The sequence below is a fragment of the Budorcas taxicolor genome, chromosome 13, assembly GCF_023091745.1.
Source record: "Budorcas taxicolor isolate Tak-1 chromosome 13, Takin1.1, whole genome shotgun sequence".
Lineage (NCBI taxonomy): Eukaryota > Metazoa > Chordata > Mammalia > Artiodactyla > Bovidae > Budorcas > Budorcas taxicolor.
Genome location: NC_068922.1, coordinates 29,241,975 through 29,269,583, shown reverse-complemented (window position 1 = coordinate 29,269,583; position 27,609 = coordinate 29,241,975). Strand labels below are relative to the sequence as shown.

The 27,609-nt window shown below is 39.7% G+C and overlaps 1 protein-coding gene across 1 annotated transcript; it reads right to left on the bottom strand.

The window, feature by feature from the left end:
• Window positions 1-5,040: 5,040 nt before the first annotated feature.
• On the bottom strand, window positions 5,041-26,404 carry SUV39H2 (SUV39H2 histone lysine methyltransferase). Its single transcript, XM_052651166.1, has 6 exons — window positions 26,374-26,404; window positions 23,548-23,693; window positions 9,781-10,452; window positions 7,742-7,888; window positions 5,975-6,104; window positions 5,041-5,147 (listed from the first exon to the last, which is right to left on the bottom strand). Exons 1-6 carry the CDS (start codon window positions 26,402-26,404, stop codon window positions 5,041-5,043), a joined length of 1,233 nt encoding a protein of 410 aa, XP_052507126.1.
• Between the last annotated feature and the right edge of the window lie 1,205 nt (window positions 26,405-27,609).

Sequence of the window (27,609 nt, the reverse complement as noted above, 5' to 3'; positions counted from 1 at the left end):
CAAACTCATGTCCAAAACACATCAATAATTACATGGGAACAGGGGAAAAAAAGTAAACCAACTATATACTGCCTATAGAAAACTGACTTCAAAAGACTTGGGTAGGTGTACCAGTGAAAGAATGGAAAACTTTACCCTGTAAAATGTTACTTAAAGATGCATTGTCTATATTCCAGTTAAAAGGTCCAGTTCACTGGGACAGAATCGAATCCTAAATCGATTCTAACACCTAAGCACCTAACAACGTTTAAATACACAAAGCGAAAACAACTGAAAGAAAACAAACTAATACACGATTACAACTATAACAGAATAAGTTTAGAAAAATAAGGATATGGAAGAACAGAATGGCACCCTCAACCAACTGGATTTAACTGATAAAAGTATACTTCAGAGCAGAATACAAGCTTTTCGAGTTCACACAGGATGATGTTCACCGATGGATCATATCCTAGGTCATAAACACACTTCAAACTTAAATAAGCTTGAATCTATTACTATAAACTGATGGCTACAGAAGAAAGTCAGCCTCTTACCTACCTCAGGTGTTCCATCATCTTTAAGAATGTTGTGGGAAGACAGTGGTAAAATTAAAACCTAAAGAAAATACTTAAAAGGCATTCAACCTCTTTAAAATCCACCAGTAGGTTATGTATGTGCATTTAATATACTTATTCACAGATGTTCATAAACACTTTGGTTTGCTGATATTTCATATTAAGAAAGCAGAAGCAGAGCTTTCACTTAAGTGGAGTCTTTAAAAATCAATTTGCAGATCAATGAAACTGAAATGCATTATCACCATGCTGCATTGTAGATAAACCAAAAATAAGTACTGAATCCATAAGACTAATTAAGGTTATAGGACAGAATCAGTGGGAGAGGAGAATAAACTGGGTGTTCAGGGGAGCCAATACCAAGTGGACCTAGGAAGCCAGCCCTCTTACTTGTTCAGAAGGGAATTTTCCATTACCAAGTGTTGGGAGAAGGATAAATTAGCCTGTGTCCATTTACATGGGAGGAAAACTGGACAGTGACTTTTAAGTTTCAGCTAAGAAACTGGCACCAGAGAGGGGTAACCCAACGTGATAAGGCTCAGGGCTGAGGGCTGGGGGCCTGGTGCTACTCCTTTCTGTTCTTTGAGGAATATGTTGAATCATAATTTACAGCAAGTGTCTCTGTCCTAAATTACTCAACAATTAGTTTATTAATACATACACCAACAGAGACTGGGCTGAGCACCATAATATAGCTGCTGGTGAAGGAGCTGAAGAATGCAGAGTTTTAAGGGGACACGGAACCTTTTTTCTAGCTCAGATGCTACCCTGAGTTTCTGATGAAATACACTCTACAGACTCAGTGTGACTGGGGAAGAATTATATATTCTATTTTGCACAGCTCCCCTATGAGTACCATTACCTAAATTCAACATGAATATAAAGTCACTAGAGATGACCAGTGGCAACTACAAAATGTTTAACTCTCATAACTACAACTGGCCTATTACAGGAACCCAGAGACTTCATTTTTTATTTTTAGCTCTAAAAATTAATTATACTTCATTATCACAAGTCATATAATCAAATGTAACTACTGTATATATCTGTACATACTCACTGACCCTTAAGACTTCATCTTAACAGTAGAGCTCATGATCCAAGGTGGGTGTTCAAAACATGCCTGTAAACGTTCTTCTGAATATATTTGTAGTATTTTATAATCACCATCAGTTTAATACTCCATATGGCCATATTTTTATTGTTTCAGATGTGATTCTAACATAATAAATGCTAGCTGAATGTATTTAATGGCTAAGAGTACTAGAACAGACTTTGATCAAAAACCCTGCAGTGATCACCGAATATTTTACAGTATAGAATAATTACAGCTAATACTGATATATGGTACTTCCTCTGTAACAAGGCTTAATTCTTTCACATACTCTTTACTCCTCACAACCACCCTATGAGGTAGGCACACTTACCATCTGCATTCACAAAGGAGGAGGCTAAGGCAGAGGGGTTAGTTCATTAGTAAGATGTGAAGCCAGAACTCAAACAAGACACTTAGGCACCCCAGGCCATGCTCTTAACCACTGTGCACTAAAGCCTCTCAAAAAGAGCATAAAAGTGGATAGGATTAATTACCTGGCTATTTGAGTTTTACTTCAAGAACTGTGATGTATAAGTGAAAAAAGTTTCAAAATGCCAAGCTATATTATCACAAAAAAACCCCATGGCTAGCCATATTTCCTTAGAGAGGAATCCAGGACTTTTCAGTTTATTTAAACTAACAGTAGAAACTGATTTAAAAAAAAAAAATCTGCCTGAAGTTGGTCAAATACGTTAAAAGCAGTCAAGTGTAGTTTCTGACTGTGGGGATGCTAACATTAACTGCGGCAGTCTAAGCCCATTTCTTCAGTGTGTTTAGGGAAGACAGCACCAACCTCCTCGACTCATGAGAGGCCCAGGAGGACATAAACAGGGCCTAAGACTTGCTCAAAGGCTATCAGCTCTAATTCTAAAATTCCTCTGCACTTCCAGGCAGAACTTAGCAAAACTGTTTAAGTACTTGGTGACTAATGCTCAAAAAATTTAAGCATCCATCTACCTTATGCTAAGTAGAAAATGGTACTTTAATATTCAAATACATGAGCCATGACAATAATAAAACTTTCTTAAAAGTAATATTTAAAAGAATGGTATAAACCTTTGGTTAATCTCGGTAACAGGTAGTCAGGAATGCATCAATAATTTTCTGCCCCTTTAGCTTCACTGAAAATGGCAGTAAAATAGTCAGAAATGCAGCTAAGGCATAATAAAAGAAAACCAAATGCCAGACTAAGTTTACTTTGCTAAGAGAAACTGCTTAACTGTAAGTAAGTGCAGTCTAGATTTTGCGCGTATGTGGGGAAAAAACCCTGAGCTTACCAACTGTGTGTCAGAATCCTTTTCTGTAGATATGGAAAACAGTGCTTGCTATCAATACAACTTGAACAGTGGATTAATTTACAGCTTTAACTTGATCTAAATATTATAAACTTGATCTAAATATTTCCCTTGCATATTTGCTTGATATTGAGAGAACAAATTCTGACAACTTAGGAAACAAGAAGCTAGATGTTGACTTAAAATAGTTAAAGCTCCCAACAGCTTCATTTAGTTTCTATTATTTTACCGCTTAAGTTCAGCTTTTTTAGCGACTCACGGTTAGTGCGGGTATTTAAAATGTCAAAAGCTTATTACATTTCTATTATAATAAGGACCAAGTGCGAGTTTACCGAAAATAATCATTTTTCCCTTTCTTCTCCAGCTTTACATTTCTTTAACACAGAGTAGACAAGATCAAATAACTAGACAGTAAAACACTGACCAATGTTACATCTTGAACCTGTGAGAATTATAATTCAAAGTAAGTCTGGCCCCTGGGAGCAGCTGTAAATTTGTGACTTAAAAAAAAAAAAATCACTGACACCTTGTGACTTTTTTTTTTTTTATCAAGAACAAGAAATGGCACTAAAAAAATTTTTTTTTCTTTGGCACCTCCAAATTTTGGTAAGCAGACATACTCTGAGGCTCCAAACATGTAAACAATTCACCCTGTACTATGAAAAAGCAAAGTCCTGTGACAGCAATATTAACAAAGTGCAGCTTCTCCCAAGAAGAGAGGTTAAGGATTAAGATGTGAAATGCTGCATTCCTGAAGTCAGTTCAGTTTTACCCAAGGGTTCTGTGGGTCAGGAATACCAAAAGCCAGACTTAGCTGCTGCTGCCACTGTCCTGTTGGACACCATGTCCCGGGATCTGAAGGAGATGAAAATAGTTTTTTCCCCAACTTAGGTTTCACTATGTAGGAAAAAACAAAACAACCCCCTTGCCCTAAACAATATAGTCACTTCAGTCTTCAGAGTTCAAGTAATAAATGGTCTCATAATTCAGACACATACTTTGGCCAAGCCAAGTTTAGCTTTATCACATTAAAAAAATTCACGTATAAAATAAGTATCTGTTCAAAATATAGATCACTTCTTAAGAAAGGCATGCAGGCCCTTTATTAATTATAAAAATAATTAAATTTAGTGGCAAGGAAATGTTAAAACTACTTGAAATTCAGAAGATGCAATGTTAATTATTGTGTGGAACACTATCATTACATACAGCTGTTCTAAAGAGATAATCTTTTTACTGTGGAGACCAGAGGTATTCAGCAGAGATCGCCTGATTCATATTATCAAGAGGGTCCTATAAAGTGCTCCATCTCCCCTGCTTGGCACTCCAAAAGACCCTCATGGCCCCATGCCCCGTCCTTTCTAAGAAGTGCATCAGCCAGCCATTCTAGAATTTTAGGGAAACTTCAGATACCTTTCTTCTATAAGATTAAAAAATCTTTTACTGGTTCAGATATCCACTCCTCCTACTGGTCTAGACTGCTTCAAAATATTAAATCAAGCTGTAATTAAATTTTTTTACATTTAATTTTAGACCTTAAATTTCTATATCATTAAGATACCAATGTTTTAATGAAAGTAGAAAATAGAGTATAATTCAGTATCAACTATTTGTCTCAAATACAAATACAAAGAATTGTAAGTAGGTAAACAGGAATGACAGTAACAAAAATAGAATCTGTGTATTTGTCCAATATGAACTAACTCTATTTCTCTAAATTCAAGGTGTATGGCAAATTGAATGTTCAATCTTAGCAACTGTTACATCATCAGTTTAACACTTAAACACTGAAGGAGGCGTTTCTCTATATTCACATAGACTTCCTCTTAAGTATATAGCTGTTGACTTACAAATAGTTTTCCTTTCATGTTTGGTATCTAACCACTAAATATGTATATTTAGAATTAGTCTATGTGACCCTATGTTCCTCTCTTCAAAAGTATCAGTAATGCATTTGGTCAATAGGCTGAAAGGTGAATTGTAAATCATCGTAGTGTATAATCTTGATAATATGAAAAGAGTCCAAAATACTTTTAAAATGTTAACATTAGAAAAAACACTATAATTGTCGTAAGTTCTATTTCCTGAAAATTCAGTTGAGGTAACCTCTGCAAGTCACAGCTCCACATTTGCACACAGTTCTGGCCCTCTTTTTGGCTGGGCTGTGGTCAATAGAATCTGAAGATACATCTCCAGAACCTGGATACATAGAAAAAGAAATACAAGAGAAAGACTTAAGAATTCATAATGAGTTTCAAATTTTGTATCAGTTACAAGTATAAGTGTGAATATTCAGAGACAAATTATTATGAAATGTCATGAAAGGATGGTATAGGCTAGTCAGAGGTAAAGTGTTTGTTATTACCCGATATTTATGAGGATGGATTTGTGAAATGATGAAACTTACTAGTAAAATTCAATATACAAGCATTCATTTCATAAATTTCTTAAGAGCCATAAAGCAAGGTCAAATAGTCACAATATGTAAAGGGCATCATACTTAGAAAAACAGTATGTGTTTTCTTTCCTAAGCAAAGAAAATAGTAAAGCACATAAAATTAAGTGTTCACAGTAAAGCAAAGAGAATTCAATGTTCTTTTTAAAAGCCAGATTCAAGTAGGAATGGAATAAGCTCATATATGATTTACATCATATTTTCAATCTTTTGAATATACATCTTAGTAAACATTCAGAAATGTAACGCTAAAATTTTTTAAATACAAGTAATACTGAAAAAAGATCTTATAATAAATAAGCTTCTATGTGGAAGTTCTGAAAAAAGCTGGCAGCAACGTGATGTAAAGAAACAGCATCACTCAGCCCCCAAGGTCAGGCAGACCTGAATTCTAGCACTAGCTCTATCAGATTAGCTTTGTGCCCTTGATTGAAAAGACAAACTCTTATAGCCTTTTTTGCCCCTTTCTATTTAGTTAGTATTTAGTTTGGTTCAGATGTTCTAAGGTCTTCTATTCTAATTAGATTTTTCACACTGAAGTTCCATCAAAGAAACTATTTGAAAATCATACCTTTCATTTGATAATCAAAAGTGAGCTCTTCTCCAGCATTGATAGTTCTCGTGGAAAATAATGCTATTCGGGGAAGACGGGTATCGAGGTTATCAATGAAAACATTGAACACCTGAAGGTTTGGGTCACACTAAAAAGGAACATGAGATCCCACTTAAGTAAAAATGACATGAATAAGCTCTTCTATATGCTATGTAAAATCATTAATTTCCCAGAGTATTAGTGTTAAATTCTATGAGAAATTAAGTGGCTTACTGTTTAGAGGGTTTTGAGGCATGCACACTGAAAAAGTGTTCCCTTACAGAAAATTTCAGACATAAACCTAGAGAAAGTAAGTTCACGTACATCCACTATGCAGCTTCAAGGACTATTAATGTTTCTGTCATTCTTGTTTCATCTAATCCCAACTTCTTAATTGTTTCTGGAGAATTTTAATACAAATGTTAGATAATATCATTTTACCTGTAAATATTTTAGTAAGGCATATATATATTTTCTGCTTGTTTCTAAAATTTTTAATATTTTTGGAGAATGTTTGACAGCAGTAACTAAAATCATGGGAAGTGAAACTGCAGATAAGCAGGGACTACTGCATCAAAAGTTTATTGAAAAGCCTAGAAACAGTCAAAAAAGGCCCACGCAGAACATCTAGAAATAGAAATAGATTATTAAAAGTAAAAGATGCTCTAGTCAGGCTTAAAGAACTGCAGTAACTGTTCTTAAAAAATCATATCATGCAATTTCACATTGCATGAAGTTTTATTTCTTAAAACTTTTGATTGGAATTATTCATCATTTTGAGAACTCTACACTAAATTCTAGAATATGCAAGGAAGATCCAGTCAATCATACTAAGAAATAAAAATGACTGTTAAATTGTCCTTGAATAGAGTTATCTATTTTGAAAGCATTTTGATTTTATCATTAAGGAAAAATTAAATGTTTAAGTAAACCAGTAAACTAAGATGTCAGAAGGTCTCTGATATTTCATTACTCATCATAAACTAGTTTCTTGGTATAAAACCCATCAAAAGATTATCATGGGCTACCTTCCTTCTGTGGCCAACTATAAGACTTACTCTGTGAGATACATTTTCCTTATATCTATAAAATGGAGACAATGTCAATCTCACAAGCCTAAAACTTTGTTATCCATTGAGCACTAAATAGGTGTCTAGTAACTCCTAACCTCCCTTATAGTTTTTATAGAGTGTAGCGTTTTACAGTGTAAGTTTCTGGAGTTAAGGTTCTAACTGTATTCTAAATTTGTTTCAAATAGGAATTAAGAATACTAATTCATAATTTGGAAAAGTAGCCCTAAATACTTCAGTACTCTAGAAATCCTAAAATTTTAGAGAACACAGCAATCTTTCTTTAGTCATACATCCTAAATTTAGCTGTGTTAACTTCTGTAACCCATATAGCTGTGTTAATTTTTCAACATTTTACCTCTTAACTCCTCTGGTGATTAATTTCCTTCTCTATATGAGGATAATACCTATCTTATAAAGTTGTTGGAAAGTTTAAATGAAGTAATACATGTGAAGATTCTTAAAATGGATAGTATTTGGTAGACACCTTGATGAATTTTCCTAAAAGAGCAGTAATACCAGGAATTAACAGAAAAGGCCCTTGTATTAAAATACTTTGGAAATAATGAAAAAGTATATAATTATCCCTCAAGTACAGAAAATCTTTTAAAACAGTACTAATTAGTCCTGTCTATAGTAAGTGGCCCTAGTCCTGTCTATAATAAGTATCTCTTACACTGTGATTCACAAAATGAGACACATTTCCGTATCGAGCTGCATCCACTGTGAATTCATCAGATTCATAGTCCAGATCAAACAGATACGTGATTCCTTTGTTGTCATATAACTGCCCACGTCTCTCGGCTTCCTCACTGGTGATTACCTAAAAAGAAAAAACTATATTATATGGCTGTTGCTGAAGAAACATTCATCCATAAATCTATTAATATATTAATGGCCTTCAAGTGCATAAAAATAAATAAAAGTGCCATCAAAATAAACATTTACATAAACTATTCTAGAAAAACTAGATGAAAAGAGGTGGGGAAACGAGAGGAGAAAATGAGGGTGCTAAGTATGACTATTTAAATGAGAATTAGGAAAACCCAACAATTATCAAGCTGAAATAGTATACTACTTTGGTTCTGATTTATTGATATGTTCAATATATTAATACAGGAGCTAAACGATAGCTCTCTGTAGAACACACCAGAATGTAAAGAACTAAGTTTACAAGTATCTGTGCTCTATAGCTAATTTTCCTATAATTAATCTGTGTGTAGTTACAAATGGAAATAAGTTGCAAATACAGGAGAGAACGTATGTTAAATCCACAGTTAACTGTATGGCAAGTTTAGTTTTGTAGAACAGGTGGTTTTCATGAAATTCTGCAACTCACGACCATCATCTATACAGCTCCGCTCTGAAGAACACCGCTTCACCACATGCTCAGATTAAGAAACCAAAAATGTCTCAAGTGATTCATGGTGGCAACCAAATTCAGCTACATTTATTAAACTCAAAAAGAGAATGATTTGATTATATGAGATCTAGTCTCCTGAACAGTGATTTATAATAATCTGCCATTGCCTAAAAATTTAAGGATCAAAATAGGGATGCAATTTAACCTGAGAATTCTGGGTGAATGCAGATACTTAAAGGTGATCCAGTTCCAAACAACTTCTAAAATATCTGAGTTGACAACCCCAGATATGCAGTCACACTTGTATTTTTCTAGCCACAGCCTCTCCCACCATTCAGTCTGGGGAAGAATGGTGCAGGGGTCAAGATTCTAGAGCCTTGGTTTTGAATGTTGGTTCTTTGTTACTATTAAGTGACCCTGGGTGAGTTGCTTTATTTTTCTCTGTGCCTCAGTTTCCTCCTGTATAATAACGGAGAGAATGCTACCATGTCATAGAGTTGCTGACAGAATTCATAAGTTAAAACACAAGGTGCTTAGAATAGTATGCAGTAAATACTATCTTCTGTAGATCTACACTGCATGTATAAAAACAATTTGCTTAGTATTTGGTAATTTAGAGAACAGTCTTTGTAACCGAGTTACAAAGGATTTGGACGTTCCTTGCTGGCGGATGCAATACCTGTTTTTATGGGTATTTTACAGTACTTGGTCATAAAACGTCCATTTACTCTACAATCTCTCCTGCTGGTACAAAACCGAGTTTTGCCGACTACACATAATCATATTTGGTCAAATGGATGAAGTGAATTACAATTTAACAGTTTCCGGAGCCCAGCCTGGTACTCTGTGATGACCTAGAGGGGTGGGATGGGGGGAGGGAGCCGTAAGAGGGAGGGGGTAGGGGTACATATATATGTGACTGATTTTCGTTGCTGTACAGCAGAAACCAACACAACATGGTAAAGCAATTTTCCTCCAATTAAAAAGTAACCATCCACCCCGCAAAGTTTCCAAGTCAGGATGTATTTAGATCTGATTTTCAAAATTGTCTTAGGACTCTTGTGTAAAAATAGTTGTCAGATTTTCAAATTTACAAATGCCAGTTTCAGTGACTATGACTGGGTGTTTGTTGAAAGATGACTACTACATTTGTCATTAATTTTTTGATTCATATTCAAGTTTATATTTTTAATGATACCAGTGAACCCTTCTTTCAAACCTGAAATTTGTACATATTTGCAACAATAATTATCAAAACATACCAAATGTTTGTCACGGAGGTTAAAAAGGCAACTTTTCAAAAGCATAAACCTTCCTTGTACATTATCTGCTATGAGAGAAGGTGAACGTACCTCTCCAACATATTCCATGACAAAACTCATTCTTTTAATCTTCACAAGGGTTTTTACACCCCAGCCACAGCCATTGCTAGTTCGAAAGATGCACAGTGAATACTGTGTGCCTTTCTGTACGATCCTGTTGGGACAGTCGGGTCCACATTGACACCTTGAGTTGCACTCGTAAATGGGGGTACCAGGTGGGATTTTAATTTGTTGATTTTTATTATAAGCCAAAAGAACTCCAGCTTCAGCAGGACAACATTTTTCAAAGAAGCAATCTGTGCATGAACAACCAAAGGTAGCTTCATTTACTAAGCTGATTCCAGGAGCTGGTTTGTATTCATTAATGTAGTAGAAGTCTGAAGGTGGCCCCTCTAAGTCCACAGTATTTTCAACAAAAATCATTCCTTTGTGAGTCTTCCTTCTGTTGAGTTCATCCTGCCATCTCTGCAGGGCTATCCTTTGTTTAGCCTTCTTCACAATGTATTCAGCAACAGCAGGTTTCAAGGCTCTGTGATTTTCTTTTAGAGTTATTGCTTTGCCTTTCTTTACCTGAGATAAATAATTATGCTTGTCATTAGAGAACTGCTGAAGTAGTAATGGGCACTTCAGATTTTGCAAAGGTTCCCAAGTATTTGTAGAATCTGGCCATCCTTTCCATTTTACAAGATAATATTCCATATCCTTAAAATTAAAAGAAAATGCAAATCAGATTATGACATATCCATTTACCGAAAATAATTTAATATCTTGAAGGGTATTCATTATTATTTTTCTTAATAAAACTCATAATAGTTACAGGTTACTAGCAGATGAAATACAAATCATAAAATAAAGCTGTTTTTCTTTATATTACATAAAATATGTACAGAAAACTTAGATATAGCATAATGTTTGACCACAGGCAAGAGAGTCACACCTGGAGAAAGATAAAAGTAATGAAATTCATGAATATGTTACCAGTGATCAAGTTAAACAAAACAGTATTTATCTTTATATGGAAATAAGTTGTACCAAAATGAATTTATGACATAGGTCAGTGGCTTGCTTGGCCAGCACAGCCGGAGGCACCACCCTCTAAGGTCTGTAATAACCGATTCAATGGACATGAACTTGGGCGAATTCCAGGAGACAGTGAGGGACAGGGAGGCCTGCAGTGCTGCAGTCCATGGGATCACAAAGAGTTGGACACGACTTGGTGACTGAACAAGGTCTATAATTTAATATTTTACATTGGATATGAGGGTAGTTCCTTTTCATTAATGTCCAGGACACACACAGCTCCTTAGATTTCCCAGAGTGAACTGTCTCCGTCATTCCTGGCTACATGTCGCTACTGAATGTGGCTGGTCCAAAGTGAGATGTGCTCTATGTGTAACACACACTGCCTTTCGAAGACGCAGCACAAAAATAATGTATACTGTTTACTTTAAAAGCACTGATTACACGTGGAAATAATATTTGGGGTTAAATTAAATGTGTTATTAAAAGAAGTTCCACCTGGTTCTTTCCATTTTGTTTAACACAGTTATGAGAAAAATTTTTTTAAGATTATAGTTGTCCTTTGGTATTCACCAGAGGATTGGTTTCAGGACCCCTCTCAGATACTAAAATCCACTATGCTCAAGTCCCAAATGTAAAATGGCATAGTATTTGCATACAACCTACTTGTATACTTTAAATCATCTCTAGATCTAATATAATGTGAATGCTATATAAATAGTTGTCAGCGCATGGCAAATTCAAGTTTTGCTTTGCAACTTTCTCTTTTTCAAATATTTTCTCTCTCTGAGGTTAGTTGCATCCTGTGGTGCAGAACCTGGGGATACAGAGGGCCGACTGTATACACCTGTAGTTTGTATCATATTTCTATTGAACAGCACAATTCCAGAGACACTTGCCTGTGGCTGGATTAGGTGACAGGCCCTCAAAGCACCAAAGATCAAATATTTTGATTTCTCTTTCAGACTGCTGTTGGTCACCATAGTACCCGAAATCCTGCTCTCCCACCCCAGGAGTTAGGCTGTGTCTTTTCCCAGTGCTGTATTAAGTTTCTCTTTAAAAAGCTAGTCTAGTGTGCGTGCATGTGTGCTAAGTCGCTTCCACTGTGTCCGACTCTATGCGACCGCATGGGCTGCACCCCGCCAGGCTCCTCTGTCCATGGGAGTCTCCAGGCAAGAATACTGGAGTCGGTTGCCATTTCCTCCTCCAGGGGATCTTCCCAACCCAGGGATCGAACCTGGGTCTCTTACATCTGCACTGGCAGGCAGAAGTCTAGTGTACACACTGTACATAATAAATTGTTCAAGTCTCCATTTTCTTTGTTCTCTAGAATAGCGAACATATACCCATGAGTGCCAAGGTCAAATGTCTTCTGAAATATAAAGTAATTAAACTGCATTCTATGGTTTTTAGTTAGCATTTTAATTCATAGATATTGATAAAAAATTAACTGGGATACATTTGATTTCCCCTGAAATTTTAAATAGAGGTTTTATTATAAAATAAGGGTGTCATACTAGTTCTAGTTTATTATGACCTGGCAGGTCCAGAAAATGTACTGAGGCACGATGGGGTAAGGAGCATTAAGGCAACCTGGCTACTCAAGGAGCTTATCTCCATGTTTTATTATATTCTACTCAATACACAATAATGCTTGTTAATGAAAAGAGCTCTGCTTCTTTGTGAAATTGATAAAAATGTTTAGTCAAAAAAAAAAGTGATTAAATTATGGCATGAACATATGCATAAAAACTGTACTTCTATGAAAATATATACTATGATTCCAGGGAAGAAAAAGCCTAGACATATATTGAAGTGTTAGTCAAACTGGCTCACTAAAACATAACATGGGTTTCTCCCTATCAGGTGACTACAATTTGCAACTGTTGTTAGCACATAAATGCTCAATTACAATGAGGATGGTTTGGCATTGTGTAACATTACCTATTCCCTTTAATTATAAATAAAAGTTACATTTTTCTGATTCCAAAATAAAACAGTGCAACCCTGGTCCTCTTTTTTTTCCTGCTACAATTTTTCCTACCATAGCCCTGAGTTATACACCAAAAGTTGCCAGCAAACAATGAAACACTAAAAACACTAAGCCACTGAAGTCGTTTTCAAAATAATATATTGTTCAATGAGGAGTCATTTGCATTTTTAGTGATTATTTTGTATGTTAATTACATTGTACCTACTTAACTTATGGATGGTAAAGGTGCTTCTAAAGTATGAGTGCAATGTAAATATTAGTAACATTTTATTTCTACTTTGTAGATTTCTTCCATTTTATAAGAATGAAAATTTTACTTTTTATATATATGCCTCATTTTACTTTTTATATAAAAAATTTCCCTTTTTAAAAAATAAGATAATTTTATACAGAAATCAGTTTGACTTAAATGCAATGACTTCAATACCCTAAACTCTCAAATAAAAGTCAAAACTTTCTTAAGTCTCACAGGATGTCAATATCTTATTCAGACATGCAGTCAACTCTTGATTACCTATAAAAATGGAGTGGAGTCGTAAGAATGATCCATTAACCACTCCTGTATAATCTGGAATGCATCATATGAAATTTTTTCTTCAAAACATTTTCCCCCACTATGTTTGGCTTAGGTTGAATTCATTCAAATATTTTAGTGTCTATAATGAGCATATGGAAGTTCAGTCACTAGGGGGCGGGATGAGATGTAAGATAATATTAGCCTTTAAGTGTAAAATCTCATTGGGAAAGGAAGACAGTAGTATGTAAAATAAAGAGCAATGCAAGGTGGTACAACTTTAAAGGCCAAAAAAAGGAAGACAATAAATACCACTAAAACATAAGGAAATCAATATAGGTCAATGAGAAAAAGGCACAGAGGAAGCAGAACAAACTACGCTGTGAAAGACTGATAGCGTTTGTTGCGGAGGGCACAGGGCAGGCAGGATGAGAAACACAAGCGAAGCTTGGAGCTAAGATTTGCATGAAGTATCCAGAAAACAGTGAAGAAACAGATTTAGCTAGCTTTGAGGTTGAGAACACTGAAGCAAGAGATTAAACTGCAACAGCAAGAGAAGAGCAAATTTGGGACAGCCTTGAACACCTGACTGCGGCATCTGAGCTTTGTTGTAGGCCAATGGTTTTAACTCTTAGAAACCATGGTGTTTCTGTAGGAAGTGTCATTCAAAATAAATACATTTAGTTTTATCTTGTCTATTAAAACATTTTACCAATCTTCCAACTGCCAAGCCAACTTAGTCCTCATCTGGCCATTCCTTAGGCTTTGGTATCATAGTTCTCTCTCCATTTGTTCCTTCTCTGCCTTCTTTGCTGAGATCTCTGCTCATCACTTAAAACAATGTAGTCACTCAGGATTCTGTCCTTGGTCCCTTTTCACACTAAACAAGTGTTTGTCTCTTTTGAGAATCTCCAGAGAGCTACAGACTTTTCCCTATCAAAAATTACATGTATGATACAATGGGTAATTTCAGGATATTTGGATTCTAGTCTAAGAATTCTTCCTCTAAACGTTCTCTCTGCGCAACCTCATTACTCTAACGGTCTTAACTGTACGCTGACACTCCCAGAATTTTAGTTGCAACCCCATGGAGTCAGTGACCTACTGGATGTCCAGTAGGTTCTTAATCTGCCCACAGGGAACTCACCACTGTTCCTAAGCAGTTTCCCTCTGTATTTTCATCAAAGCAGCCTTACCCCCATCTGCCTGGTCACACAAGCCGCGAATCAGGAGGTCAATCCCCCATCAGCGAACTTCCTTAGATCCTTTCATCCATCTCTATTAACATAATGCTATTTACTTCAAGCCTTCAGTCTTGCCCAGATTATGGCACTCATCTCCTACTGGTTTCCCTGCCTCCGGACTAACAACAATCCATCTATCCTTCTCTACTAAAGTGCAGATTTTTAATAAAAATAAAAAGCACCCCCCCACCACAGTACCAGTCATTCTGTTATTTTCTTGCTTAAAAATTTTAATGGTTCCCCCACTGCCTAAAGAATTAACTCCAACTTCCAATTATAACAAAGATTATTCTTGATTGGGTCTCTGACTCAGTGTTCCAATATGGCCCCATTCACACACCACCCTCCAGCCACACTGAACTGCTGTCTTCCTACCTTTATGTTGCTCTGCTCACACAGTTATTTCAAGTTAGAATGTCTGCTTCCATTTGTCTACTGAACACCTATTTCAGTCTCATCTTTTCTGTGCAGAAAAACTTACCCATTTTTAAAACTCAGCTCAAATGTCATCTCTCCTGTGGAGTCTTCCTTGCCACTCTTGACCGAGGAGGACTGATTATTGACAACTTGTGTTCCCATTTCTAATAGAAACTATTGGGTTAGCCAAAAAGTTCGTTTGGGTTTTCTGTAGGATCTGATGGAAGAACCCAAACAAATATTTTGGCCAACTCATTTGCAGGAGGGAAGCAATCTTATTCCTGATAGCCCTAGCACCAAGCACAATTCCCCACTATATCCTAGGCACTTACTAAACGTTTCTGAATGTGTAACAAAAAATGTGACTACTAATATGTACGCAATATTAAAAAATCACAATAGTAACCATATGAATCCTTAAAAGAAATATAAGTTGTTCAACTTAACCTGAAGATAACAATTTATGAGTTTTTTAAAATATCTGTTAGTATCTGTTACCTCTTGTCTGTAGCCACTAACGAGGTAGCAAGCACAAACTCTTTAAAATGCATATTATGTGGGAGCACAAAAAAGAAAAACAATTAAAATCTACCTCTCATTAGCTAATTTTCCCCTGCAAGTTTTGAGATCATAATATTCCATATTAATGGTAGAAGAGCATGAATCTGAATATGAAAATCACACTGTTACGTGGGAACACAGTTTGAGAATTATTCTGGTCAATGGAAAGTCACTGGATTTTCACACCACTGATTGAGAGAGTGTACGTATTGTGAGGATTGGGTTAGAGGCCCAAAACTGACACAAATGAACAACATGACCCTGGAAAAGTCATGGAGCTCTGTTTTCCTGACCTCTAAAATTTAGGTTTTAGTCTAATGATTTCTATTATTCCATTTCTTAACAAACCACCCTAACTGCAGCTGTCTTTAAGGAATATGACTATGGTGAAATGTGGATATTTTGTTAATATGTGTCATTCAGTCTAGTGCTAGTCCTAGAGACAGAGAATGACCTGGAAACTTTAAGAAGTCAAAGCTTTAGGTAATATTTCTTTAATATTTGATTCCCAAGGACTTCTTCAGTGATGAGCTGAGTTTGTCAATAAAGAGCACTCACAGTTTTGTCACAAACTTTTCTGCATGAAGGGGCAACAATGCCAAACATGTGGCATTAAGGAAAAAAAAAAAATCACACAGCACCGAGACTCCAATTCACATCCTTTGAATTCCACTGGACCCCAAGAGGAGCCCATCACGGTAATCGTCCTGTTGTTCCCCCAGTTGGTATTCCTTCCCCATCCTGAGTTGGCTATTCCAGACCTTCTCCATTTTCTTCCAGGTCCCTATCCCCCACCTCCCCTATTATTTTGGGGAGGTTATTATTTCTCTACACAGCCCTGACTTTCGACTTTCCACCCTTCCATGGACATGGAACTAGAGATGAAGGGGACCGTGGATACAGCAGGAGAGATGCCCTTCCTCCACCAATTCCCTCCCTCTCCTGTCTCTTCAGTTTCTTGCTCTCTCCTGATTTTCACCAGCATCTGACTCTCCCTTAATTTTTTAAAAGCAAAATTAAACTAAACCTCCTTTGAGATATAAATGCTTGAATAAAGAAGGGATCTCTAAAAGATATGATAAATTACAGAGACTAAGGTCACGGGGTGGAAGGTTTTTTTTTTTTTTCAGTATAAAATGCTTTATAACATTCAATTTTAAAAATCACATTATCTAGTCAGATATTTTTTTAAATTAAATTAGCAACACTCTTAGACCCTACACATCCCTTTGTGAAAGCAAGAGTTCTTGAAGAGTTGCCCACGCTACTTGACTTGACTTTCTCATTTCCAACTAACTCTTTAATTCATTCTATTTTGGCTTCTTCTATCCAAGCCACAGAACTGCTCTAAGGGTATCAGTGACCTGTCCCCTCCTCAGTCCAGAGGGGAGCGCTCCACTTCTGCTTTGACCCCGCTCGTCATGACTCTGTCTTACTGACGAGAACCGCTCCTCGGGCTTCCATGGTTTACTCTTCTGATTCTCTTACCGTTCTTGCCAGTTTGTGTCTGTCCTTGGACAGCTCTTCCCTGTGAGCACCCCTTCCTGCTCCTTGATCTTGGCTCGTCTCCCCTTTTTTTGTGTGGATTATTGCAATGGCCTCTTACCCTTCCAACCCACTCATGGTGCAACAGCCCCCTTCCTGACCCCTCTCCCCCATGTCACTCCCCTGATCAGAACTTAAAAGTCAAGAGCTCCTCTCTCTGCCTACAAGAAGTGGCACTTTCTGGGCCCCGCCCCATCCTTCCAGCCTCATTCCAATCCTTTTGGCTTATTATGTTCCATCCATACTTCGAAGTCTTTGCAGAAGTCAGGCTCTCTTCCGACTCAGGACCTTTCCCCATTATCTCTACACCCTTTAGTACTAAGTCTGAAATCAGTTCCTCATGGACAACTGCCTCTCTCTCCAGGATGAGCTACAGCCTTCTGTTACACTGGCCTCATCTCAACTATTATTAAATTCTTGGTACAGTGATAGTTAAGGTTTTTCTCCACTCACCAAAAGGCAAATTCCATGACAGCAGGGACCATACTTCTGAGTCATTCACCGCTGAGATCGCTAGTGCCCAGGGTGTGACATGATAGGCGGAAGAAGACTGGAGAAATATCTGTGGGTTAATGAAGGGGCAAGTGTACCCAGTCCCGGGGCTTCAGTCCCCATTCTTCCACCAATCACTTCAAGGGCAATGTCGCCAGTCAGTTCTCACTCTTGATTTAAAGCCACATTTCCAACCACCTGTCTTCCTCAAGTTGGCTTAGAGGGTCAAGAGTCTCCCTGCAATGTGGGATACCTGGGTTCGATCCCTGGGTTGGGAAGATCCCCTGGAGAAGGAAATGGCAACCCACTCCAATACTCTTGCCTGGAAAATCCTGTGGTCGGAGGAGCCTGGTAGGCTACAGTCCATGGGGTCGCAGAGTTGGACACGACTGAGCGACTTCACTTCACTTCACTTCCAACCACCTACTGGTTCAGCTCACTTTTAAATGTTCTCAACCTTCTTCTCCAACCTCAATCTGGCCCCCTATCCTACTCCTCCTTATATTAAGCCTCATCTTCCTGTCTGGGTCTTGGTGAAAAGGACTAACACCAATACCACTGCAAGCTTTCCAGTGCTGGATCCCCAACCAACTCCCTGACTGCTAAACCACGGACTGAAAATTTACATCCTTGATAATTAAGCAAATCATCTACATCTTTTCATCTTGACTGTCACTACTTTAGTTCAGACACAATCACTTCTCGCCCACATTACAACAGCCTTTCAGAACATGCAGGCTGCACATGTGTCATCTCCCTTCCTGCTAATCCGCTCTCTCCCTCACTGAGAAGAGAAAACCCTCCGAATATAGTGTCACACTCTGTAGAACCAGATGATGCTCTCTGCAGTAGGATGGCTGGAGTTCCTTCACTTGTCTCTCACCATCTCCAAATCCCAGATCCTTCCCCTCCATTCTCTGTGCTAAAGCCTTAAGGTGAGACTCCATTCGTCTCATGAGGTCCCAGATGGATGTGATCTTTTCCGGGAAGCCTTCTCAGAGTCAGCCTGGGCCTTCCTCCCACCAATCGTGTCAGATGTCTGTCCTAGCACTTACTAGTCAATACAGCATTCGATGGTTTACTTATCAGTTTTGTTCACTGGGCTGTGAGTTCCTTAAGGTTAGGGACCATTTCTCATTAATCTTTATCTTCCCATTGCCTAATGTAGCACTTGATACAAAGAAGAATCTCAAATGTTTACTGAGTGAGACTACAGAAAGATGAATCAGCAGACATCAGTCAGTAAATTGGTGCTGTCATTTAAGCATGACGCTATGACGACCTGGTCCAACGGTCACTGTGAGGACTGGAGAAACCACTGACATAAAAAACCAATTCATCAACCATGAACTAAATATCCACTGTACACTTCAGTTTATAGTAAGACATAGTCTTGGCCCTCAAATGGTGGATGGTTAAGCAGGGAATGTATGAAACAAAGCCACAAAATGTGACAAGTTTTAGAATAATGACAAGAACAGTACTTATGCTGAATATAAAGAAAGTAATTTTGCTGAGGTAAGCAAGGAAGGAGCCTCTGTGGTTGGTGTAACCTTTCAGCTGAACTTTGCAGGCATGCAGGATTTTGCAAAGGAGAGAAGAAAAACAATGTTTCAGAGAGAGAAATGGATGAGAAAAGTCAAAAGGCACGAAGGTGCATGATGTGTTCAGGAATTAGAATATAAGCTCTGTCTGTTGTTAAGCTAAATTCTCAATGCTCAGAAGAGTGCTCAGCTCATACTACACATTCAGTAAGCCTTAGCTACATGGAAGAACTTTCTAGCATATCAGTGTGGTTGGGAAGTAGGATATGTTATAGGAGATGAAGCTGGGAAGGGGTTTTGAGGCCCAATGATAGAGAACATCAGTCCAAAGGGACTCAGTTTAGATTGGCAGACACCAGGGAGCCACTGAAAGGGCTAAAGGAAGGTCCTAGTGCAATCAGAGCTGTGTTTCAGAAACTGTAATGACTCTGAAGAAGATGGTGCTGAGACAATCTCTTTTATGAACTAAATGGAGGGGAATATGTAAGAAAAGGACAGGGTCATAAGATCTCTCACCTGCCCTGACTGTAAGACAGAGAGAGACAGACAGAAAAGGCAGACATACACTGAAGTAATACTGGCTTACAGATTCAATAATCTGTGTTAGACAGGAGAAGAAGTGAGGGATATAAGTGGGTTGTCGAGGACATACGTGCGGGAACCGTGCTTATTCCAAAGTAAGAAACCAAAAGTAGAAGGCTGAAGGACAGCAAAAGTTACCCAAACTGAACTGTAAGACTAAGAATTCTGAATAAGAAAAAAGATTGGCAGCTCCTTCAATGTAAGCAGATTCCTTGGTAATTAACTCTCTATTAAAGTGGAACAGGAATTAACAGCAAAAGACAGAGGCATATGGTCTCTAAGAGGTAAAGACCATATAATGAGATGACCTGTTAGATTTAGAGGGTAGGGAGGAAAGAAGAATTTATAAGGATAGGTCACTGTGAAGATTATACTTTGATGAAGCTAGATAGGGGACACTCAATCAGGATGCAGGTTTGATGGGGAAAATGGGTACAGTTTTTAATATGTTCAGTGTGGTTACCTACAGGGTGCCCAGTTTGAAATGAAGCTCAGAAAGAAAACAATGCCTCACAGAGATCTGAGGGTCACTAGCCAAATCAACGGAGAAGGCAATGGCACCCCACTCCAGTACTCTTGCCTGGAGAATCCCATGGATGGAGGAGTCTGGAGGGCTGCAGTCCATGGGGTTGCACAGTCGGACACAACTGAAGCGACTTAGCAGCAGCAGCCAAATCAATGCAAGTAGAGACCACGGAGAAGAGGCCATCCCCAGAGCAGCTTCCAGGTGAGAAAAGGGCCGAGAGCGCCTTGGCGAGTATGTATCGACATTTCAGAGGAAGGACAGGCAAGAGACAGCAAAGGAGCTTCAGAAAGAGCATTAAGAGAAACTGGTGGTGGAAAGAGTGGAGACTGAGGTGAGAAACAATGACAGCACATGCTGCTACCACATGACCACCACGGGTCAGTCTGCTAACAGAAACCCCTGAGGCGGTACTGTCCACTCATCTCAGGGAAGAAACTGAAGGAAAGAGAACCAGGTAATGTACTGAAGGTCTTGCAACTAGTACACGGCAGAGCCAGAATCTGAACCCAGGCAGTCTCTCCAGGACAAAAGGTTCAAGGAGGAAAGAGTAGCCAACAGGGTAGGATGCTGCAGAGAAGGAGAATAGATCTGAGGTCCTCAAATGTGACAATTTAGGAAGTCACTTATAGGAGCATAAATCAAAGTAGAGTGGGTTAAAAAGTAAGACGGGAAACTACAAGCAAGCTACAGCACAGACTTTTCTGCAATCTGTGTATCTGATAAGGGACTATCTAGAATATACAAAGAACTAGTACAACTCAGTAAGAAAAAGACAACCCAATTCAAAAAAACAGGTAGGGACTTCCCTGGTGGTACGGTGGTTAAGAAGCAGCCTGCCAATGGAGGGAACACAGATTCCATCCCTGGTCCGAGAAGACCCTACATGCACGGGGCAACTAAGCCCGTGCACCGTTAACCCTGAAACTGTGCCCTAGAGCCCGGCTCCACAACAAGAGAAGCCACCACAGTAAGAAGCCCGCGCGCCATAACTAGAGAAAGCCTGCACAGCAATGAAGACTCAGTGCAGCCAAAAATAAATAATAAATTTTTAAAAACTTTAAAAAATAGGTAATGGATCTGCATAGATAGTTCTCTAAAGAAGATATACAAATGGCTCTAAGCACTGGAGATGTTCAGCATCATTAGCCATCAGAGAAATGCAAATCAAAAGAACGAGATGTTCCACACCCACTAGGACAGCTATAATCAAAAACTCAGGTAACAGTATTGGTGAAGATGTGGAGAAATCAAAACCTTCATACACTGGTGGTGGGAATGTAAAATGGTGACGTCACTTTGGAAAACAGTTTGGCAGTTCCTCAGATGGTTAAACCACACAGGTACCATGACCCAACAGCTCATCTCCTCGGTATATATCCAGGAGAAATGAAAACATGTCCATACCAAGACTTGCATGTGAATGTTCATAACATTATCTATAACAGCTCCCAGACAGAAACAACCCAAATGTCCATCAAGTAATGAACAGATGAATCAAATGTGCTATGTCCATATAATGACATATTTGGCAATAAAAAAGGTACTGATATATGCTACAGTATGAATGAACCTTGAAAATATTATGCTAAGTGCAAGAAGCCAATCATAAAGGACCACATACATACTATATGATTCCACGTACATGAAATGTTCATATAGGGACATCTATTGAGACAGAAAGTAGATTAGTGGTTGCTGAGGATTAACGGGAAAAAGATCTGGAGAGGTTTGGGGGGTGATGGCTAAGCAGTATGGGGTTTCTTTTTAGGTTAATGAAAATGTGCAACCACTGCTACAACCAATTTTAGAATAATTCTGTGAGTGTGCAAAAAGCTTTGAATTGTACAGCTTCAACTGGTGAATTGCAGGGTATGTGAATCATGTGTCAATAAAGCTGTATTTTAAAGTTGATGGGAAATGAGGAAGAAGGAAAAGATAGGAAATGCTTGAGTGGGGACCCAAGATCAAAGAAAGATTAGGGAAAATCTGATTTATCAATTAAGATAAACCAGTGGAAAAATAGCACTTCATTAAAAAAAAAAGACATCAAAGATTGAGCAAAGTTCTAAAGGGGATGGGCAGGGGAAAAAAAAGAAAAATAGGTGCAACCTCTGAACAAAGATACAGATAACTGGTGTGAAGTAAGTTGAGAGTTCATACTTGAAGAATCCGAAGAGGTAGAAGTCTGCAGCTGAGTATGAGAGGGTGAAGGACAGAGTAAGAAGTCCAGAAAAGTTATAATTGGGAAAACTGGTGACAAGAATGGAAGAAGCAAGCGAAAGATAAAAAGCCTGTCCTGTGGAACTGAGCAGTGTGAGAACAGAAATAATATGTAATGGAGCCAAGAAGTGTGATTCTATGACCCCTGCTGCTATACTAGCCAGGCAAGAGTTTATAAACTGTAACGGCAGATGACCGGGCTCTTTGGGGGTTGAAGACTGCAACCTTGAGTACAGAGAGTGCCGACAGTGTAGGTAATTTTGTTGTTGTTTAGTTGCTAGGCAGGTAAATGCTTCATCACAACATTCCACTGAGTGAGGAAGCCAGTGAGACCAAAAGAAGATGGATGTTTCAAAGGAAGAATTCGATTTAATGGCAGAATCCATGTGGAAGATGAAAGAGAAGGAAAACAAGGAAAACAGGATTTCTGATTGATTCATCCGGAAGAACTGAGAGATGAACAACCAGAGTTCTTACAGAATAGGTAGGCAATGGAGAGATGAATTACTCAAAAGCATCTGGTAAAGTTTAGATTATAAGAGCTTCTTGAAGAACAACCCTGCCATTTTCAAGAGAAACAAATACAGGGAGGCCCAGGGAAGTTAAATGACTTTTCTGGAGTCACAAGGTACTAGGCAAAGGCTAGAAATGACTGAACTCCAGGCTGTTCTACTGCACAACAAAACCTCATTGCTGTCTGGAGTTTGACAGGACGGCAGGAAATACAAATGGTGATGCTTCTTGAGATTTGGTAACATTAAAATTGGCTTGAATTTCTAGGTTCATCTCAGGTGACTGATAGTGGGGAAATATGATTCAGGAACAAAACGAATGACAGGAGAAGCCAATCTGAGCTAAAACATTTGCTCTGGTAATCCACATGGAGATAATCAAGAGTTGGATGTAGAATGACATAAGCACCTTGAAATATTTGAATGTAAGAACATTTTATGCTTCAAAATCCTTTCAATGTTAGTTGGCAAAACAGATGACAGGACATATAAATTTATCATGGCTAAGAACTGTAACCATTAGAAGAGCTTTGCTTACTTTTAAGGTTATCTTTATGTTACAGAAATATGAAATACTAAAGGGAGGTCTGATTAGGTCTTTTTTAAGGGTCTAGATATTTGCCTTACCTTTACTACCTTGTAGTCACACAAGTATTCCACCTCATAATTGTTTAGATTCCTTTTGGTGATTCCAATCGATTTACATGTGAGCTTTTCTTTTCTACATAATTCCTGAAGAGTATCAAGTGAAACTAGGCAAGGCACACACCAAGCTACAATAAGAAAATAGAATTCTTTACTAATGAAATAGCTACTCAATTAAAATAAAATAAAACAAAAAATCTTGACTTCTATATCCCCACCCTTCAACTGGCAATTTTATAAGACTAAAAATTCAAGAAACCATTTACATATCTAAGAAAATTTAACCACTGGAGAACTATTTTGGTAAATATTTCTTCCTGGATTTTCTCATGCGTCTCTGCCCTACTATATCAATTTCCACTAGGCCACCTGAGCAAAATGTTTCATGTCTATAAGCTTTCATAAGATTACACATAGATAGGCTGAGATAGTATTTTTAACTTTTTCATTGTATTCTATATAGAATTGCTGTTTTAGTCAAATGTAGACATCAAGCACAAAACTATTAAAGATACATCTTAAATATATTTAAAAATAATCTTACATTGTTAAAAAGTAATTCTCCCTTTCCTTTTGTCCAGCAATAAGAACTGTAATCTAATTCTATAGTTATATACTGGTGACATCATATGACCCACTTTTCCTATTTGGGAAGGTTGTATGAAATTTTAACTTCAATTCTGCCCATGCAGCAATGTAGTTTAGCAAGGTAAATTAACCCAAGAGCTACAATAAAATAATGAAGAGTATACTGAGTTTTGTAATACTCACTTCCTGTATTGTTTTCAAAGCCAAGGATGACAATACAGAGTATTCAATTTACACCAAGCCTGAAGAAAATTAGATACACTCATCATCAACCTTCTAGAAGCCAGTAACAGTGCTGTGGAAGAGTCTACCCTCAAATTCCTGTTAAGAGTATGCCACCACACTGCATTAAAAATAGGTAAACACAGGGTGGTGATCCAGCAGCTAAGACTCCAAGCTCCCAATACAGGGGCTCAGATTCAATCCTGGTCAGGGAACTAGATCCCATATGCAGCATCTAAGATAAAAGATATGGTGTACCTCCAACTAAGACCTGGCACAGCCAAATTAAGTAAATAAATATTTTTTTTAAATAGGTTAACACAAACTGACATTTAGAAACAGAATAAACTTGGCTTTCCGGCTAGTGCCACGAGAAGCACCAGAGAGGATCAAGGGTCCTCTGTTCCAGGCCCCGCGAGGCCCCCTAGCTACATGACTTTAGGGAGGTTTCCATCTTTCTGGGTTTCAGCTTCACTGAAAAAAATGTAAGGGCTGGAGTAAACTGGGAGTAAACCAAACAAAACCCATCAGTAAACGCACGCTTTACTTGGCAGCTCTCCAAGGTAGTTGTGATAACCTTCTGGGTTTGGAGGTAATCTTCCAGAAAGAGAGAAGAGCTGTTCCTAGTATACCCGTTCCTCGCCCTCCCAAACTCACCCAGGGGTCTCATGGTCAGAAAACCTGAAATATGATTTCCAGCCGCTCCACCCCCCAAAAAATAACTCAGTTCTAGATCAAGAAAGTGAAATGTATTTTCCCCTAAAAAATTTGAGGGGTGTTTTGGGGGTAGGGGAGTAGTGGAAATACAAACCACCCCTTATATCCATCCCTTCCATTTAAAAAGCCTCAGGATGTTTTGTGTAGAGTTAACCTCGTTATGCTCATCACCTGGACTTTCTACCGAAGGTGTATCTGTCTGCTGTTCCTACCAATTTCACTTAGTGCAAGTAACAGAAGAATTCAAGACGCAACCCTCCACGGAAATGCTAGTTTTGAGAGTAAAACTTGGAACACACGACACCGCAACCCCCCTGGTAACCAATCTGACTATCTCTAATAAAGTAGAAAGAGAATTCATTGGTAAGAATGAACATTTCATGACCACCACAAAAACTAGACACTAGTTCACACTAACCCCTAGCGGAGGAAAAGTTGGGCGATAATGAGTCCATAATCCATGCGGAGAGGCGCAGTGCTGGAAAACACCTTTCCGTTTCAGAAGGCATTGAAAGTTCCAGTCTTGGAGCGCGCGCACAAACACACGTTCAGCACCGAATTCTTTGGCGACCACAGGAACAGCACGCAAGTTCCCTCCCGGCGGGGATGACGATTCCCGTGAGCCAGGGGCTAACGCCTCCAGTACCCACTTAGTGGGACTTCCTCCAAAGGCGAACCGGTCCTCCCCGTGCGTCCGAATCGGGGTACATCCTCACTCATCTATTTTCTTAGCCTTCACACCTCTCTTAGCCCCGACCTCTCTCTGCTCCTCCGACACTGAGGTCACACCCACAGCCCCGGGATCCTCCCGCTCCCAGTTCCAAAGCTAGCCCGACTGCAAACGTCCCGCTCAAACCATCACAAAGGAGTCGCGCCCCCCTCGTGTCCACGGACCTCGAGGCGCGCAAGGATCCGCCGTAGCCACCCGGGTGCCCCCAAACAGCGGTCGGGAGGGGTGGGGTTTCTGGGCCGGCCGGCGGCGGGGGCTGGGCCGCCGGGTCCGTGGGACGGCAGCGGAGGGCGCGGGCCGAGCCTCGCAAGGGCCGGGCGCGGGAAGCGACTGCGGGCAGCGGGCGGGCCGAGCCGCGAGGAGGGTCAGGGGCCGGGGGCAGGGAGGAGCCCGCGGCGCGCGTCTGGGGGCCGCAGTGTCAGTCGCGCGGAAGGCGCTGTCTCGCCGCGTCGCTCTGCGGGCGGCCCGCGCGTTCCGGCCCGGCTTCCCGGGCTTCGGGAGTTTGCCCGGCGGACAGGGGACAGTGCGGGGCGCCGCTCTCCAGCCCTCACCTCCTGGCGCCTCGGCCCCGGCCGCCGCCATCTTGAGGAGCTTTCATTCAAACTGGCGCGGTGTGACGGGATAGCTCCGCTGGCCCAACGCCCCGCCTCCGCACAGCCCGCGCGGAACGCGGGAGCCCGGGCGGGGGCCTAGAACCCGCGAGGCGTCCTGACGTCAGCGGCGGCCGTCCCAGCCGCGGCGGCGAATGCGCCTGCGCCTGCGCCCCAAGTCTTTCGCGGGGACCGCGCGGACGGGGGCGGGACAAGCGGTCGGAATGTGGGAGCGCTCGCTTAGGTGAGCGGCCACCAGCACTGGCTTGGCTGGCTGAGCGCTTAGTTCAGGGAACGGGCATCAGTCAGGCTTTCCTACAGTAATTATGTCTTCTGCCTGGGTGCTGGGTGTGCAATGTGCAGAATTCCAAGCGCAGTGTACGTTCCCACCCCCTCTCCGTCATAATTGTTCCTCAGCCACCTGAGCACGACAAACCCTTGTTTCCTTCTAGACTCGGCCTCTAGATCACACGTTCCCAAAATTGGCTGTACGTTGGGACCCCTTGGAGGTTTTGTTTTTGTTTCACTCTCGGAGATTCAATAGGAATGGGGTGTAACGGAAACGGAATTTTTAAAGCTCCCCAGGTGATTCTCAGTGTGCAATTTGAAACCACTGGTCTAGATCAGTGCTTCTCACACCTGAAAGGGCATAGGAGTCATCTGGACATCTTGTTAACATGCAGATTGGAATGGGGGTGGGGGTGCGGCGAGCTGGGCTGAGATCTGGAGTTCTGTTTCTGACTAGCTCCCGGACTACGCCCCACGCCTGGGGGTGGAGCCGCATCCTTGTAGCCAGGCTGCAGGACGCCCAGGTCCTCATACCTGGACCACACAGGTCTCCACTCCCACCCCGTCCCCATCCATCCATCACACCGCATCCATGGTGACTGTTCTAAACGATCTGAAGCAGAAATCTTCCAAGAGTAAATCGCAGAAGTTCGGTAGAAAGCCGTTTGACGTCTACCAAGGATTTTTAAAAGAAATTTATGTAAAATACAAAAAGATTTTAAAGCATCCTATGTAAGTTTGCGATGTTGGGAATAAACACAGAACATTAAAGGAATTAATTTGATTACATTATGAAATACTGTCAAGCCATTAAAGACGTTTATGAAGCCTTTGGTGTCATGGAGAAGTGTTTAACAAAACTTCTTAAAACATAAAACAACCAAAAGCTGTAAAATATAGTTTCAACTA